A 16,780-nucleotide genomic window follows, 5' to 3' on the forward strand; every position below is an offset into this window, starting at 1 on the left:
TTTTTTCTTCAAAAATCTTAAAATTCTTCAAAAAGAGAAAAGTTTTTAATTTTCTATTTCTTTATACTATAAAAAATTTTAAAAAACTTCACAATCACATTCTCGTAAACCAAATCAAAGAATTATTTTACAAAAAGTAAATTTCAAAAGAGAAGAAACAAATAAATATTAATAAGATTTTAGCAGTTCAAAAAGCGAACCAAAATTTGAATTATATTTCTCTATTAGTAAATTCTAAAATACTGTCAGTTTAACCAATCGAAGATCTTTTTTATTATCACTTTAATAATATCTTTATTCACGTGCATTCTTAACTTTGGTAAAACCCGATCCACTTGTATTTTTTCCGCTATTGTGGAAAAGCAGTCAAAAATAGATGGAACGCAAGATTAACCAATGGGCTGCTCTCATTGTTTGCTTTTGTTTAATGACTTGCCTGTCCCCCATTTTTTTTGTTAGAAGAACTTGGCCTTTGTTTGTTTTTTTTTTTTCGGCCGGTTGAGTTTTGAGTTATTGGTTCCTTTTCAATGTTAATGGGCAAGGAATGCGTAAAACATTTTTCATCTCAATTTTAGATTTTTAGATTTTATATATTTTCGTATTTATATTTAATAAATATTTTAAATTTATTTTTATCTTTATTCTCATATGCATTTAATACATATAAGTAATTTTCATCCCCATAATTTAAAAAAAAATAAAAATAAATGTTTATTTAGATTTTTCTTATTTTTATCTTATATATTTAGATAAGTTTTTATAAATATATATTAATATATTTTTTCAATAAAAATATATTAATTTTAATTAATTTAAAATTAATTAATCTGTGGGTCTAATTGTTTTTGAAGAGGTTTATAGTTAGTCAAGGGTAAGACGACTCAATTCAAAATATAAAGATGCGTGTAAGTAAAGCTGAAATGTTGAACTTGCGTTTAACGCTTATGGGCTTGCAAGAATTTTCGTTCCACTTCTTTTCCCTCCGGCTGGTCAGTTGCTAGTTGTACCTTTCTACATGCTGTGAGCCCATTGGATGTTTTCCGCTTAACAAACCCTAAGGCAACACCAAATCTTTGTATAAAACTCAATAAACAAAAGAAAATTCATATACTTTTCTTTGCTAAATATTTTATTAATTTAATATTTAAATTCTCAACTATTGTAGTCGGGGAACTTTCCTACATTGTACAAACAAGTTTATTAAAATTGTGAGAATTTAAATTTTAATAAATAAAATTAATAACTTAATATTCTATCAATATATTATATGATAATTTGTTAAAATCATATTTGATATATAAAATTATGATAAGATAAAATAAAATGATATTATTAATAAAATTAAATTAAATAATATTATCTTATCTTATATTTATGTGTTTAAGGATTAAAATAAAGTAATTTATATATTAAACAAAATTATTCTTTCTCAAAATTTATATAATTTAAATTATTAATATAATTTTTAAGAGTATAATAAAATAGATAAATTTAATCTCATAAATTAAAAATAATTTTTTTATTTTGAGAAGATTAAATTATCTTATAAAAAAATTTGTTTTTATTATAATTTTATCCTTTTCAATTAAATATAATATAAAATTAGTATCATATTATTTTATTTATCATCTTATATACTAAATATGATTTAAAAGTTTAATTTTAAATTCCGTTGATCGCGTAAAGAATTTTGAAAAGGAAATGGGAAAAGAAAAACGAAACCGTGGCAAGAAAATTCAACTGGCTAGAAACTAAGAATGGAAAAGTATTTGGCGCAATGACATAGCCAGCATATTTGGACTAAACCCTAGAAACAAGTTACTTAATAACTGTATAGCAGGTGGGTATCAACTATAAATATGTTTGACATCTAACTTTCTTTTCACCAAGCTCAAAACACTTTCTTCTATTTCTTCTATTGTTTGAAGTCTCAGTTTTAATCTACAGCTTGGGAAGCCGAAGTGCAGGATGAGTGTGGAAGTGTTGGACAGTGCTACAATTGTTAACTTTGTTGAAGATGAAGAAGCATTCAACGTCTCAATACGGGATAGGTTTGCACATCTTGACACTGACCATGATGGACTCCTCTCCTATGCGGAGTTGTTGAAGGAGTTGCAGAGTCTGAGGGTCTTCGAAACTCACTTTGGCATTGACGTTAAGAGAGACCCCAAGGAGATGGCTCACGTTTACAATTCACTGTTTGTGCAGTTTGATCATGACTCCAATGGGACGGTGGATTTGGAGGAGTTCAAGGCGGAGACAAAGAGGATGATGATTGCTATGGCTAATGGGATGGGATTCTTGCCTGTTCAAATGGTCTTGGAAGAAGGCAGCTTCTTGATGAAAGCAGTAGAGCTTGAATCCACCAAACTGGCTGCTTAAATCTGTTCACTTGGAACCCAAATCCTTAATTTTTCAGACTACTGATCATTTACGTTTTTGTTTTTGTTTTTAATTTGTTCCACCATTTTCAATGTTTTACAAAACCAACTATGTCTGTTGAATAAATTGAATTTAAGTTGTGGAATTGCTGAATAAACTGAGAGATGATTGCATGAAGTCATGAACGAAGAGATCATTCACTTCATATGAACCAATTTGATGATAAATCTGAACCGCTAACATAAGTACAATCATAAATTTGCAATTTATCCTTGTATTATTTCGTAAATCTCATACTTTATTTCTTGATAATTAAGTTAAAACATTCAAATAATTAAATATTTTAAATTCTAATATATGAATTTTGTTTTTTTAAAAAATAATCTAATTTGAATTTTGGCATTTCTATATAAATTTTTTGAACACCCCACACATCCTTATGCAATCTGAAATGTTACTATTGTTTAAAAAAGATTAAAAATTACCATCAATGTTATAACACATTAAGTTTGTCATTGCAAAATCATGTGCCAAATTATTATTAATGAAAAAAAAAGGAATTTAATTTAATTAATTAATATAATTATTTTTATGAGATGATATTCAATAATTTTAATATTTAAATCTAAATATTTATATCCCTTTATTTTATCTTTAAACTGTCATTTTTTTTAAAATAATAATAATAATAATAATAATAATAATAATAAAACATTGAATGGAAAGTAATCTAATATTCTTTGATAGCCGTTAAAAGAAGACCAGAAGTTCTTTCGTTTCCTTAAAGCGAAAAAAAAAAAGGTATTAGTTGTTAGTTGTAGTCCTTGTAGACTGACGAACGATACGTTCAAGGGTGAAAGAAAAATAAAAAAAAAATAAAAAATTAATTTAAAATTATAACATTAGGTTTGAGTTTTTTTTTTTAATTTAAATTAAAATATTAAATGAATATATTAAATTTGAATGAGTTTCAAATCAAAAAGTAAAAATTCAAATCAAGTTAAATTATATATTATTATTAATTTTTATATATTATTTAAATTTTTAAAAAATAAAATTAATTATTTTAAACTTAATTTTATTTAAATATATTAAAAATTATATTAAAATAACATATAAAAACAAAAAAATTAAATTTAAAAATTATTGAATTGAACCAAATGATTAAAATTCGATTCGAATAATATAAAGATCTGGATCATATTGAATTTTAAAAATTTATAATTTTATACATCATCAAAAAAAAAATCAAATCTAATCTAATTTAAACAGTTATAACACCTAATTATTTAATAAAAAATGATTAAATAAATAAAATTAAATATTTTGTTTTTAAATTTAAATATGATTTTTATAATTAATTTTTAATTAATAAATAATTTATAAATTTAATATAAATTTTCACACCCATATGTTCTTACTTTAAAATAGAATTATTTCTATATGTTCTTACTTTAAAATAAAATTATTTCTATCATTTAAATATTTTTTAAATATGATAATTCGTGTAGTCGTATTATTTAAAATATTATATTCACGTCATCTTTTATTTTATACGAAAATTATATATTACAATTCATATTAATATAAAAATATAAAATATAAAATTTTAATTTATTAAACTTATTTATAATTTTTTAAAGTTTTAAATTATATTATTTTTATATTATACTATTGTATCATATTTTAAATGATCTGATTTAATATTTTAATATAAAAAAACTCGGTGTCGGTGGCTTGTTGCTGCAATGGGAATAAGCAATCTGTGGGCCATTGGGTTTCATTTTTCATTGTTTTTGAAGACGTGTTTGGTTAGTCAAAGTAAGGTGACTTCCACAACGTCCACCTATTTCACCGAACGTCAGAAAAGTTCGGTTGAATGGTTCGAAATTTGAAGAGAGAAACAAAAAAGGTAAACGTAAATTTGAGAGAAATTGATATTTGCATGCATTAAGTATTTCATCTAAAATCAATTTAAAATCTCAAAAAATTAAATTAATTAACAAATGTGAAATAATTCTCAACTATTCATTTTAGATGTAAGTTTTTTTTTTAAATTCTTACCCTTATTTTTTAATTTTTATTTACTTAATTAATTTAACTTTGTAAATTTATAATTTAAAAAAATAAAATGAGCATGCATACTATTTGAGTTAATATTTATTTTATTTTAAGTTTAAATTTAGTTCTAATAATCTAAATAAAGTTATGAGTTACAAAACATAACAAAATCGAGTTTCAATATTATATCAAGCATCGGAACTATCCAAAATGAATATTATATCAACTTATCAAGCATCTAATATAAAATTAGTTGCTTAAAAATAAAGCTGAAGTGTCCAGACTAGAAAAACAAGTTGAACTTCGGCTTCAACTTGAAGCCGTGGTTAAGGTTTCTCTCCTTACAAGAACGTTCCTTTTCTTTTTGGTCTTGTCCTGTGACCGAGTTAAATTTCTACACGTTGAGTTGATAGCCCATCGGATGGTTTGCTTTTCAAACCAAAAGGCAACGTCCAATCTTTGTACAAAACCCAACAAAGAAGACAAAATTCCTTATGCTTCGGGTATTTATTTATTTTCTTTGATAAAATATTTTGATTAATGTTAATAATTAATTTCTAAAATATTGTAATTGTGGAACATGGATATATTATATAAACAAGCCCGCTGAACAGGATGCAATCTAGAAATTCAACCTTGAAATATTCCTTTGACGGTTTAAAGGATTTTAAAAAGTAAATGGGAAAAGAAATATGAAACTGTGGCCAGAAATTAGAAATGAAGCTTCTATTTTGCACAATGGTATAGCCAGCGTATTTGGACTAAATCTAAGAAACAAGTGACTCAATAACTGTATAGCCGGTGGGTATCAGCTATAAATATGTTTAACATCCAGCGACGCCCTAGTCAATAGTCACTTGAAGCTCAAAACATTTTCTTGTTTAAACGTCTTAGTCTCATCACTTTTGATATACAGTTTGAGAAGCCAAAGAGCAGGATGAGTGTGGAAGTGTTGGACAGTGCTACAATTGTTAACTTCGTTGAAGATGAAGAAGCATTCCACGTCTCAATACAGGATCGGTTTGCGCATCTTGACACTGACCATGATGGACTCCTCTCCTATGCAGAATTGTTGAAGGAGTTGCAGAGTCTGAGGGTCTTCGAAACTCACTTTGGCATCGATGTTAAGAAAGACCCCAAGGAGATGGCTTATGTTTACAATTCACTGTTTGTGCAGTTCGATCATGACTCCAATGGGACGGTGGATTTGGAGGAGTTCAAAGCAGAGACAAAGAGGATGATGATTGCTATGGCTAATGGGATGGGATTCTTGCCTGTTCAAATGGTCTTGGAAGAAGGCAGCTTCTTGATGAAAGCAGTAGAGCTGGAATCCGCCAAACTGGCTGCTTAAATCTGTTACACTTGGGAACCTAAATCCTTAAAATTTCAGACTACAGATTACATTTTTATTTTTGTTCTTGTTTTTTTTAATTTGTTTCACCAATTCCTATGTTTTACAAAACCACGTCTGCTGAATAAATTGAATTAACTATATATGTTGTTACTTGTTGCGCAAACTTCAGATGGAAAGTCATATGTATGGAGAGAGAGAGAGAGAGAGAGAGGAACCATAACAATGATCTTTTATTATGATAATGGTGATATTTCTACCCCAACAACAATTAAAAAAAAAAAAAAAAACCCCGCCATTCTACAACATGTTATAAAAACAGAGACATCTCAGGAGCTGGAATGAAGGAGAACGTCTTCAAAATTTGACTGTCTTTTCCAACTCTATTGCCTGATCTTTGATCATTGGGTATCCTTTCAGATGACTGTGGCTGGTCTGCGTCCAAGTCACAAGATGGAAAAGGAGTGACCATTTCCCCTTGCATGGGAGATGGCGAGGAGTTGGTTGAAACCATGCCAATTGGGCCATCGGTTGCTATTTTCTTCAAGGCTGTTTTGTGTTCCATGGGCTCCATGCTCGCCTTGCGTTTATCTTGAGCATTTAACAGGAAGCAGGGAAATAGAGTTGAACCTCAAGAAATAAGATTAACACCGGACACCAAGCAATTCTAAATTGCATGCTTAAAAGTGTTTGTTCAGAGTTATGAATGCAACAATGAAGACAGGACAAAGCATGGGGTCTAGCTACCTTGTAGAATCATTACTCTAGTTGAACAACTTGTCAATGATCAATCAGAGAATATGATGAGAGGCAAATGAAGGAAGTAACAAAATCAAGCTAAACGAACAAGACAGTTTTTTTTCATGGGATCACTGGTTGTCAGAAGCATCATTTGCATATTTCCAAGCATGTCAAAGGACGTACAAAAGAGTTAAAACCGTTTTGCATTATTATTATTATATGCACACTCTTGAAGCACTTTCTTTCTTTAATCTTATCTACCAGGCACCATTTGAGCAATCCATCATTAGAAATTTGAATTCACACTAATTTGGAAGGTAAAACATCCATGAGCAAGAGCATCGTAGAAAAGAGAAGGAACTCTCACGTGGCACTGCAGCCACTACTTTTTCTTTGGACTTCCAGACAGCATCGCCTAGAGATGATGGCAAAGGTGGAAAGATTTTGAGACGTTCATATATGCCTTGACCTGCTGCACGCTGAAAAGTGCAAACTGGTAAAAATTTGTGTGTTCACTATGAAGCACTATACAAAAACAATACTCACCAATAAGGCACCATAAACCCGCCAAGCTTCATATCTCTTTATCCCATTCTTTTGCTTCTCTAGTAGCAACTCTGGTTCAAGGAGTCGAAGGTATGGCTCAAGATTTGGCAGAATAAGAGGGCAAACCTACTTGTGAAGTAAGACATATCATAAATGAATAAAATTACCAAAAATAGCAATAAAATGTTCAAAACTCAAATAGAAAATGGTTTGAAAGTAAATTCTCACAAGTCTATTAAAAGAACTTGAAAGACAGAGTGGAAGCTTGGCATAAAAGCACCAGCCACCTATGAAGAGAGATATAAAAGATCATATTTCTCATTTCTTTATTCATACACAGAAGAGTGAGGAAAATATTTAATGAGAAGTGGTTTTAAAGCTGGTCTCAGATGAGCAATAAGAATTTATGAAATAAAAAATTATGACCATCTTTTTTCCATATTTTGCCAAGACTTAAAACTTATATGTCATGATTAATAATTTACAAATTGTTGACGGAAATGGCATTGAATATTGCCAAGTGGCTGGGAAAAAAATGAAGGGCAGAAAAAAAAACACGAGGCAGGAAATCTTATATATCAAATTTAAATATTACTAGTTCACAAAAACAGCAGAAATTTCACAGGGAAAGGAATGATAGTTGTCAAATTATCATTTATAGTCCAATCATGAATATAACTTAAGAATCATAAAGAAAGGGAAAAGGAGGAAGGAGAAGAACGTGGAATCATTTTTGTTCTCTTCTATTCCACTACTTCTAAAATAAACTTTTGATAGAATTCAAATAGGTTCATAAGACATTATACAAAAAGTAAACTTAAAATGAACTATAAGTACATGAAATATGTTAGAAGAGGATATACCACATTGGGTCCTAGCGCTGCCAACCCTTGAATTGCACCATTGTGCTGAGTCAATGCCCGTTTTGGGTCCAGAAGTGCATTGAGCAAAGTTTTTGTTAGACGTGTCTGCAGGGTGATATAAACATGGCCAAATCTGCAACAATTTTTAAAACCTAAATTCCAGGTGTAAGATTGCCCTAAAAAAAGAAAGAGAACAAAAATGGAGAATATCTGTATGGAATCTGATACTAACATAAACATGATATATCATTGTCAATATGAAGCATGATAGCATCAAAACTGAAACAGCAGTGATTGCCAAATCAGATAGAAATGTCATCCAAATGAATTTGAATTAGTTTAGATCATCTAACTGAGGTCGAGTTCAATCTAATTTACTCTTCAACAACATATGTAAATGTCGGAAACAATTAGTTCATCACGTGCCGAATTTCTTAAGAGGATCGAATTTCGTAGTTAAAAGTTGTGTAAGGCTTATTTCTTGCACCAGAAACAAAAGGTTTTCCGATAATCCAATCTGGGCACAGAGTTCTGTCTGGACCAAGGAATCAGGGCAATGACCAACCCACTGAAATTCAGCGATTACCACATGTACCTTCTCAAACCTCAGTTTACACCATTATTTATATCACAGTTAAATACAAGATATGAGTGCATTTATCACATATTGCTAAAGAGATAGTTTGCTCACAGCAACAACAATTGGAGGATAACTGGAAGTAAAAAAATTTCAAACTCAAGACATTTTCTTCAAGCGCAAATAGAAAACACTTTAGAAGTTTCACCTTTTGCATATTTAAGCAACTAACTTCGCTGTAAAATCTCTAAGTTCCCGGTGGTTGTCAACAAGCCTGTTCCCTAACTTTTGTTTTTGATTTGTTTCACCATTTCCTATGTTTTACAAACCAACTATGTCTGCTGAATATGTTAGTAAAATTAAGAAAAACAAAAATATTAAGAAAGAAGAAAATAAAGCTTTGAGGTGTGAATAACATTATCTTAAAGGCAATTATACCTATAGGATACAACAAAGCCTTAAAATTCACTAAATCAGAAGTAGTAAAATTGGTTAGTCAGAAAGATTTATTTATAATAAATAAACAGTCACCAATCAAACCAATTCAAAAAGTCATAACATTTTGCATAATCATGTTTTATTGTTTAAATAAACTTTATTTAAACAGTCATATTTTTCTGTTTAGATATGTTTATTCATATTATCATATTTTTCACTATTCAAACATATTTATTCAGAATCAGTAATATTCTGAAATAAATAAAAAATAATAATAATAATTTTAAAAAATTTTAAAAATTAAATCTATTTGTTAAACAAGCCCAAGTGCCCAAATGCTTATCTTTAACTTTTAAAATTATTTGACTTACTAGGAAAACTGCTAGTAAACCCAAATAACTTGGCACACTCCAACATTTAGCTCAATAAATTAAATAATATAAGTGATTTCTTTTAAACCATATATAAGTGATTTTTCTACTCAATATGGGATTTATCATATTCTAAACTACCAACAATCCCCTACTAGTTTGGAATGTTGGTGCTTAATCTTTAACTTTTCACACAAAATAAATATTATGAATATAAGAATGTATCTTTTGATTTAAACATTCAGTTAGTGTATATACTTTAGAATTCTAGCAAAGTTGATAGTGTCCGAAGATGAAACCTCAACTCTTAATGTTAAAATTGAAGATATAACATACATAATACTTATTTAATATTTTGTTAGAGGTTTATAACCGCTTTAGCAATATTACGGCCATGTGCTTATCATTATTCATAAATATTTACAAGAAAATTAAAAATTTTCTTGTTAAAACGGCACCACTTCTATGTTTATATAGGTGGAGTTTTTTATTTATGTCTCAATTGCTATAGACATTTAATTATAAACTCCATTAAGAGTTCAATCTCATCTCCCATTTACGCAATGGCTTACACTAGTATTCCAAATATTTAGAATGGGTTGACTAGTGTTTATAGACACATAACAATAATTTGTTGTTACCTATTAAACTTTACAATTAAAAGTTACTAATTCAAAGTTAGGTTCCCATTATTGGTGTCTAAAAGGAATTTTAAACCCATTTCACTTGTGGTGCTTTTTACCAAATTTCTAGGTAGCACCTTTGTAAGAGAATCTGTTAAGTTGTTAGTAGATTTAACATATATGATGGTAATTACCTTATTTTTTATCAATTCTCTGATATAATCATGTCTTAGACTAATATGTCTAGATTTTTCATTCTAAATTTTACTATAAGCTCTAGATATAGTAACTTTACTATCACGGTACAAGGACATGGTTGTCATTGGTTGTGACCACAACTCTATATCTATTAATAAATTTTTTAGCCATTCAGCTTCCTTGCTTGCTGCAGCTAAAGCTATAAATTCATATTCCATAGTTGAATGTGAAATGCAAGTTTGTTTCTTGGATGCCTAACTAATTACACCACCTTTAAGGGTAAACACCCATCCTGAAGTGGATTTATTGTCACATGTACTAGTGATCCAACTTGCATCTGAATATCCTTCCAAAATAGCTGGATCTCCGAAATAAAATAAGCCAAAATCTTTAGTTCTTTTAAGATAACCTATAACTTTTCCTATGGCTTTTCAATGACTTATACTAGGCTTACTTGTATATCTTAATCACTTGTAAATAAAAAAAGCTATATCTGACCTAGTACAATGTATAACATACATAATACTTCCAATAGCACTAGCATATTCAAGTTGTGCAATTATATAACCTTAATTTTTTGTTAATTTTATATTTGTATCATATGAAGTATTAGCTTCTTTTATATTGAGATACTTAAACTTATTAAGCAATTTCTCAATATAATGACTTTGATTAAGTACGAAACCCTTATTATATCTCTTAACTTTAATTCTCAAAATGGTATCAACTTTATTTAAATCTTTTATTTTGAAATTAGAAATGAAATATCTTTTGGTTTCATTTATGCCAATCATATTACTACTAAAAATTCACATATCATACACATAGAAACATATTATAACTCCATATTTTTTAATAAATTTTGAGTAAATGCACTTATATGCTCCATTATGTTTAAAACCATTGGCTACTATAATTGAATCAAACTTTTCATGCCATTATTTAAGAGCTTGTTTTAGCCCATAAAGTGACTTAATTAATTTACAAACTTTATTCTTATTACCTGGAAAAATAAAACCTTCTGATTGTTCATGTGTAATTTTTTCCTTTAAGTCACCATTTAAAAAGGTTGTCTTAACATCCATTTGATGCACATGTAATTTATCAATGGAAACCAAAGCTATAAGAACTCTAATGGATGTTATTCTAGCTACTAGAGCATATGTATCAAAATAATCTATGCTTACCTTTTTTTTAAAATTTTTTGCAACTAATCTTGCTTTAAAGGTTTGTACTGAATCATTTGTATTTTATTTCTTTCTAAACACCCATTTACATATTATAGGTTTAGAACCTGGAGGTAAATCTACCAAAACCCATATACTATTGGACATGATTGAGTCCATTTCATCATTAATAGCTTTTTTCCAAAAAGCAACATCTCTTGAAGTCATAGTTTCATTAAATGTTTTAGGGTTTTCATCTAAATTTAGTAGAATTGATGTTTTTTTAAGCACTTTGGTTCTATTTTCTTCTACTAGGAATACTATAGAATCTAAAAAAATAAAATCAAAAGGCAAAAGATTATTTTTTCTAGTTCTTTTGGTCATTTTAATTTTAATAGAATCATTACTTTCTTTTTTTTATTTCCAGTTGTAGGAATCATTTCAATTTGTTTCTCCATATCAATTTTAGTATCACATATAAACTTATTTTCAAAAAATTCTACATGAATAGATTCGACAATAACATTAGTATTTAAATCAAGAATCATATGCTTTTGAATTCTATGTATAACCAACAAAAATACATTTAATACCTCTAGGTCCTAATTTTGATTAATAAGGATGAGGTATTTTATAAAAGACAATGCACCCTCACACTTTAAAATAATCCAAATTTGATTTTTTTATCATAATTTCAAAGTTCATATGGTGTCTTTAAGAATTTCTTTGAAAGAATTCTATTATGTATGTGACATGTTGTTAAAAATGCTTCTCTCCAAAGATTTAAAGGTAATTTAGCATTTAACAACATACTATTTACCATATCAACCAAGGTTATATTTTTTCTTTTAGCTAAACCATTTTGTTGAGGTGCATAAGAGGCTGTTTTTTTATGAATAATTCCATTATCTTCATAAAAAAAAATCTGAAAAATATTCGCCACCCCTATCAATTCAAAAAATTTTGATTTTCTTCTCCTTTTGATTTTCAATAACTGATTTATATTTTTTAAATTTATCAAAAGCATCATCTTTTGTTCTCATTAGTTACACAAAAGTATAACGAGAATTATCATTTATAAATATTATAAAATACATTTTTCTCCTTGTTAATAAACCATTTAACTCACAAAGATTAGAATGTACGAGTTCTAATAATTCTGTCCTTCTTTCAGCTTTAGAAAAAAAGTTTCTTAGTCATTTTTGCTTTGACACAGATTTCATATTTAATGTCATGATTTTTTTGGTATGTTATATAACCATGCTTAATCATATGATTCATATATTGATAATTTAAATTTTCTAATCTAGCATGCCATAAAGAAGAAAAATACTCAACAATATAAGTAAAAACATTATTTATTTCATCAATGCTTGGTTTAAATACACCATTATTGGAATATCTTTTCCCAATGAATACACCATTTTTGGAGACTATAACTTTATCAGACTCTATTACAATTTTAAAGCCTTTTCTTACATAATAGATTTACAGATACAAGATTCTTTCTAATATCAAAAACATGGAAAACATTAAGTAAAGTTAGTTTCTATCCGAAGGTGAATTTCAATTCAATCATTCTTTTTCCGATCACTTTGGCAGGAACATGATTTCCCATAAGGATGTTTTATGGTCTCTTACATTCTTCATAAGTCTTGAACTACTCTTTGTTGTTGCAAACATGAATTGTTACACCAGAATCTAGCCACCAATCAGATGACTTATTTGCAATAGCCATATGAACTTATATGATCATTCCAATTTGTATGTCAGTCACCATTGCAACAAGTTCATTAATTTCTTGCTCAACTAGATTTACCTTGCTTTCAGAACTAGAACCAATCTTAATTCTAAGATTTTTAAATCTATAATCTTTAATCAAATGTTTTTTATTTCCATAATGGAAACACATTTTATTTTGTTAAATTTGGATTTCTTAAAGCTATTCTTTTTTACTTTAAAATTGTTTTGAAATTTGCCAAAAGACTTGTGAGTTTTTCATAATTTTGTCCATTCACATAATTCACATTGGAACCTCTAAGAAAGAGTGCATCTCTTGTATGATTTTTCACTTTAATTTATATATGAGTATGAAATTCTCCAATAGTGAAAGTATTTGTTGAATGTAAACTTTCTTCCTATATCCATTCTAAGAAGGAGAAAGTTTTGACAAAATAGCTCTAACTTGAAGTGAATCAGGAACCTTAATTTCTATCTCACTTAACTTAAAAACCAGAATTTGTAACTCGTGCATTTGGTCCATGATTGGTTTATTATCAGTTATTGAAAATTCAAAGTATTTCAAAGCCAAAAACTTATCCGTACCTTTCTTTTCGTTCATGTATTGTGTTCAAAAGCAGTCCATATCTCTTTTGGTGTTTTCATATTTCTGTATAGGTCATATAGACGATCAGATAATAAATTTAAAATATAACCTCGACAGACTAGTTCCTCTTCTTTAAGTTTACTTTTTGTTACTTTAATAACATTAGAATCTTTATGAGTTGGTTTTAGAATTGGTTCCAAATTTGGATCAAGTATATAAAACATATTCAATGCAGTTAACAGAAAAATCATTTTGTCCTTCCACCTAGTGTAGTTTGATCTATTAAAACAATTAAGTCTGATTACATCTTGATTTTGAAAGTGAACTTTCATGCTTGATTCCAAATCCATAGCAGTAGTAGAGACAACAGTAGATGTAGTATCCATAATTGCCTTTAAATTGTTAGTAAAATTAAGAAAAACAGAAATAGTAAAAAAGAAAAAAATATGGCTTTGAGGCGTGAATAACATTATCTTAAAGGTAATTATATCTATATAATACAACAAAACCTTAAAACTCTCTAAATAAGAAATAGTGAAATTGATCAGGCAAAAAAATCTATTTATAATAAACGAACAGTCATTAATCAAGCCAATTTAAAAAATCATGATATTTTATATAGTTATATTTTATTGTTTAAATAAACTTTATTTAAACAGTCATATTTTTTTGTTTAAATATGTTTATTCGTACTATCATATTTTTCACTGTTCAAATATATTTATTCAGAATCAATAATATTTGAAATAAATAAATACTAATAATTAAAAATTTTTTAAAAATTAAATCTATTTGCCAAACAAGCCAAATTGCCCATCTTTGACTTTTAAAATTGTCTAACCTACTAGGAAAACTCTTAGTAAACCCAAATGACTTAGTCCACTCCAACACTTAGCTCAATTACTTAAATAACATAAGTGATTTCTTTTAAATTATATATAAATGATTTTTTTACTCAATGTAAAATTTATCACATTTTAAACTATCAACGAAATAAATTGAATTAAGTTACGAAATTACTGAATAAACTGATAGATGATTGCATGAAGTCATGAACGGGGAGATCATTCAATTCATATGAACCAATTGAAACAAATTGATGATAAATTTGAACCACTAACATAAGTACAATCATAAATATGCAATTTATCCTTGTATTATTTCGTAAATCTCATACTTTATTTCTTGGTAATTAAGTTAACACATTCGAATAACTAAAAATTTTAAATTCTAATATATGAATTTTTGTATTAAGAAAAATAATCTAATTTGAATTTTGGCATTACTAAATAAGTTTTTTTAAACACCCCACACATCCTTATGCAATCTGAAACGTTGCTATTGTTTAAAAAAGATTAAAAATTATCATCAATATTATAACACATTAAGTTTGTCATTGCAAAATCATGTGCCAAATTATTATTAATGCAAAAAATAGAATTTAATTTAATTAATTAATATAATTATTTTTATGATATGATATTCAATAATTTTAATATTTAAATCCCAATATTTATATCCTTTTATTTTATCTTTAAATTGTCAATTTTTTTATAATAATAAAAAAAAACATTGAATGGAAATTAATCTAATATTCTTTGATAGCAGTTAAAAGAAGACGAGAAGTTCTTTTGTTTCTTTAATACAAAAAAAAAAAAAATACTAGTTGTTAGTTGTAGTCCTTGTAGACTAGACGAACGTTACGTTTAAGGGTGAAAGAAAAATGAAAAAAATGAAAAATTGATTTAAAATTATTACATTAGGTTTGGATTTTTTTTTATTTAAATTTAAATTAAAATATTAAATAAATATATTAAATTTGAATCGAATTTTAAATTAAAAAATTTAAATTTAAATCAAATTGAATTATATATTATTTTTAATTTTTATATATTTTTAAATTTAAAAAAATGAAATAATTATTTTAAACTTAATTTTATTTAAATATATTAAAAATTATATTAAAATAATATATAAAAACATAAAAAAATTAAATTTAAAAATTATTGAATTGAATCGGATTGTTAAAATTCGATTCGAATAGTATAAAGGATTCAATGAAATTGACTTTTAAAAATTTATAATTTTATACATAATCCAAAAAGATAAATTAAATCTAATCTTAATTGTTATAACACCTAATTATTTAATAAAATCTGATTGAGTAAATAAAATTAAATATTTTGTTTTTAAAATTTAAATTTGATTTTTATAATTAATTTTTAATTAATAAATAATTTATAATTTTAATATAAATTTTCACACCCATATGTTTTTACTCTAAAATAAAATTATTTTTATCATCTAAATATTTTTTAAATATAATAATTTGTATAATCATGTTGCATAAAATATTACATTCGTATCATATTTTATATAAAAATTATATATTATAATTCATATGAATATAAAAATATAAAATATAATTTTTTATTAAATTTATTTATAATTTTTAAAAAAGTTTTAAGTCATATTATACTTATATCATTTATTTATATATTTTAAATGATCTGATTTAATATTTTTATATAAAAAAACTCGGTGTCGGTGGCTCGTTGCTGCGAAGGGAATAATCAATCTGTGGGTCGTTGGGTTTCATTTTTCGTTGTTTTTGAAGACGGGTGTAGTTAGTCAAAGTAAGGTGACTTCCACTAACATCCGCCTGTTTCACCCAACGTTAGAAAAAGTTCGGTTGAGTGGTTCCAAATTTGAAGAGAGAAAGAAATAATGTAAACGTAAATTTAAGGGAAATTGATATTTGCAAGCATTAAGCATTTTCTCTAAAATCAATTTAAAATCTCAAAAAATTTAAATTAATTAACAAATGTGAAATAATTCTCAACTATTCATTTTAGATGTAAGTTTTTTTTTTTTTTAATTCTTACCCTTATTTTTTAATTTTTATTTACTTAATTAATTTAACTTTGTAAATTTATAATTTAAAAAAATAAAATGAGCATGCATACTATTTGATTTAATATTTATTTTATTTTAAGTTTAAATTTAGTTCTAATAATCTAAATAAAGTTATGAGTTACAAAACATAACAAATTCGAGTTTCAATATTATATCAAGCATCGGAACTATCCAAAAAGAATATTATATCAACTTATCAAGCATCTAATATAAAATTAGTT

At 26.8% G+C, this 16,780-nt stretch overlaps 2 protein-coding genes and 1 long non-coding RNA gene across 3 annotated transcripts; 2 read left to right on the top strand and 1 right to left on the bottom strand.

The window, feature by feature from the left end:
- The first annotated feature begins 1,880 nt into the window (after window positions 1–1,880).
- Window positions 1,881–2,559, top strand: LOC111306227 (uncharacterized). Its single transcript, XM_022904134.2, has one exon. The coding sequence runs from the start codon at window positions 1,969–1,971 to the stop codon at window positions 2,380–2,382; it is 414 nt and encodes a 137-aa protein (XP_022759869.1). The 5' UTR covers window positions 1,881–1,968; the 3' UTR covers window positions 2,383–2,559.
- Window positions 2,560–5,258: 2,699 nt separating this feature from the next.
- On the top strand, window positions 5,259–5,935 carry LOC111306228 (uncharacterized). Its single transcript, XM_022904135.2, has one exon. The coding sequence runs from the start codon at window positions 5,381–5,383 to the stop codon at window positions 5,792–5,794; it is 414 nt and encodes a 137-aa protein (XP_022759870.2). The 5' UTR covers window positions 5,259–5,380; the 3' UTR covers window positions 5,795–5,935.
- A 72-nt stretch (window positions 5,936–6,007) lies between these two features.
- Window positions 6,008–7,483, bottom strand: LOC111306501 (uncharacterized). The gene is made up of 3 exons (XR_016331657.1): window positions 7,082–7,483; window positions 6,903–7,014; window positions 6,008–6,385 (listed from the first exon to the last, which is right to left on the bottom strand). It is a non-coding gene; the product is annotated as an uncharacterized LOC111306501 (long non-coding RNA).
- Between the last annotated feature and the right edge of the window lie 9,297 nt (window positions 7,484–16,780).

Source organism: Durio zibethinus, chromosome 21 (genome assembly GCF_047325235.1).
Source record: "Durio zibethinus cultivar Kanyao isolate XHJ-2024 chromosome 21, ASM4732523v1, whole genome shotgun sequence".
NCBI classification, from domain to species: Eukaryota; Viridiplantae; Streptophyta; class Magnoliopsida; order Malvales; family Malvaceae; genus Durio; species Durio zibethinus.

What these genes read in the sequence shown, in the direction of transcription:
- LOC111306227 (XM_022904134.2), top strand. Translation starts at nt 1,969, where the DNA reads ATGAGTGTGGAAGTGTTGGACAGTGCTACAATTGTTAACTTTGTTGAA.
- LOC111306228 (XM_022904135.2), top strand. Translation starts at nt 5,381, where the DNA reads ATGAGTGTGGAAGTGTTGGACAGTGCTACAATTGTTAACTTCGTTGAA.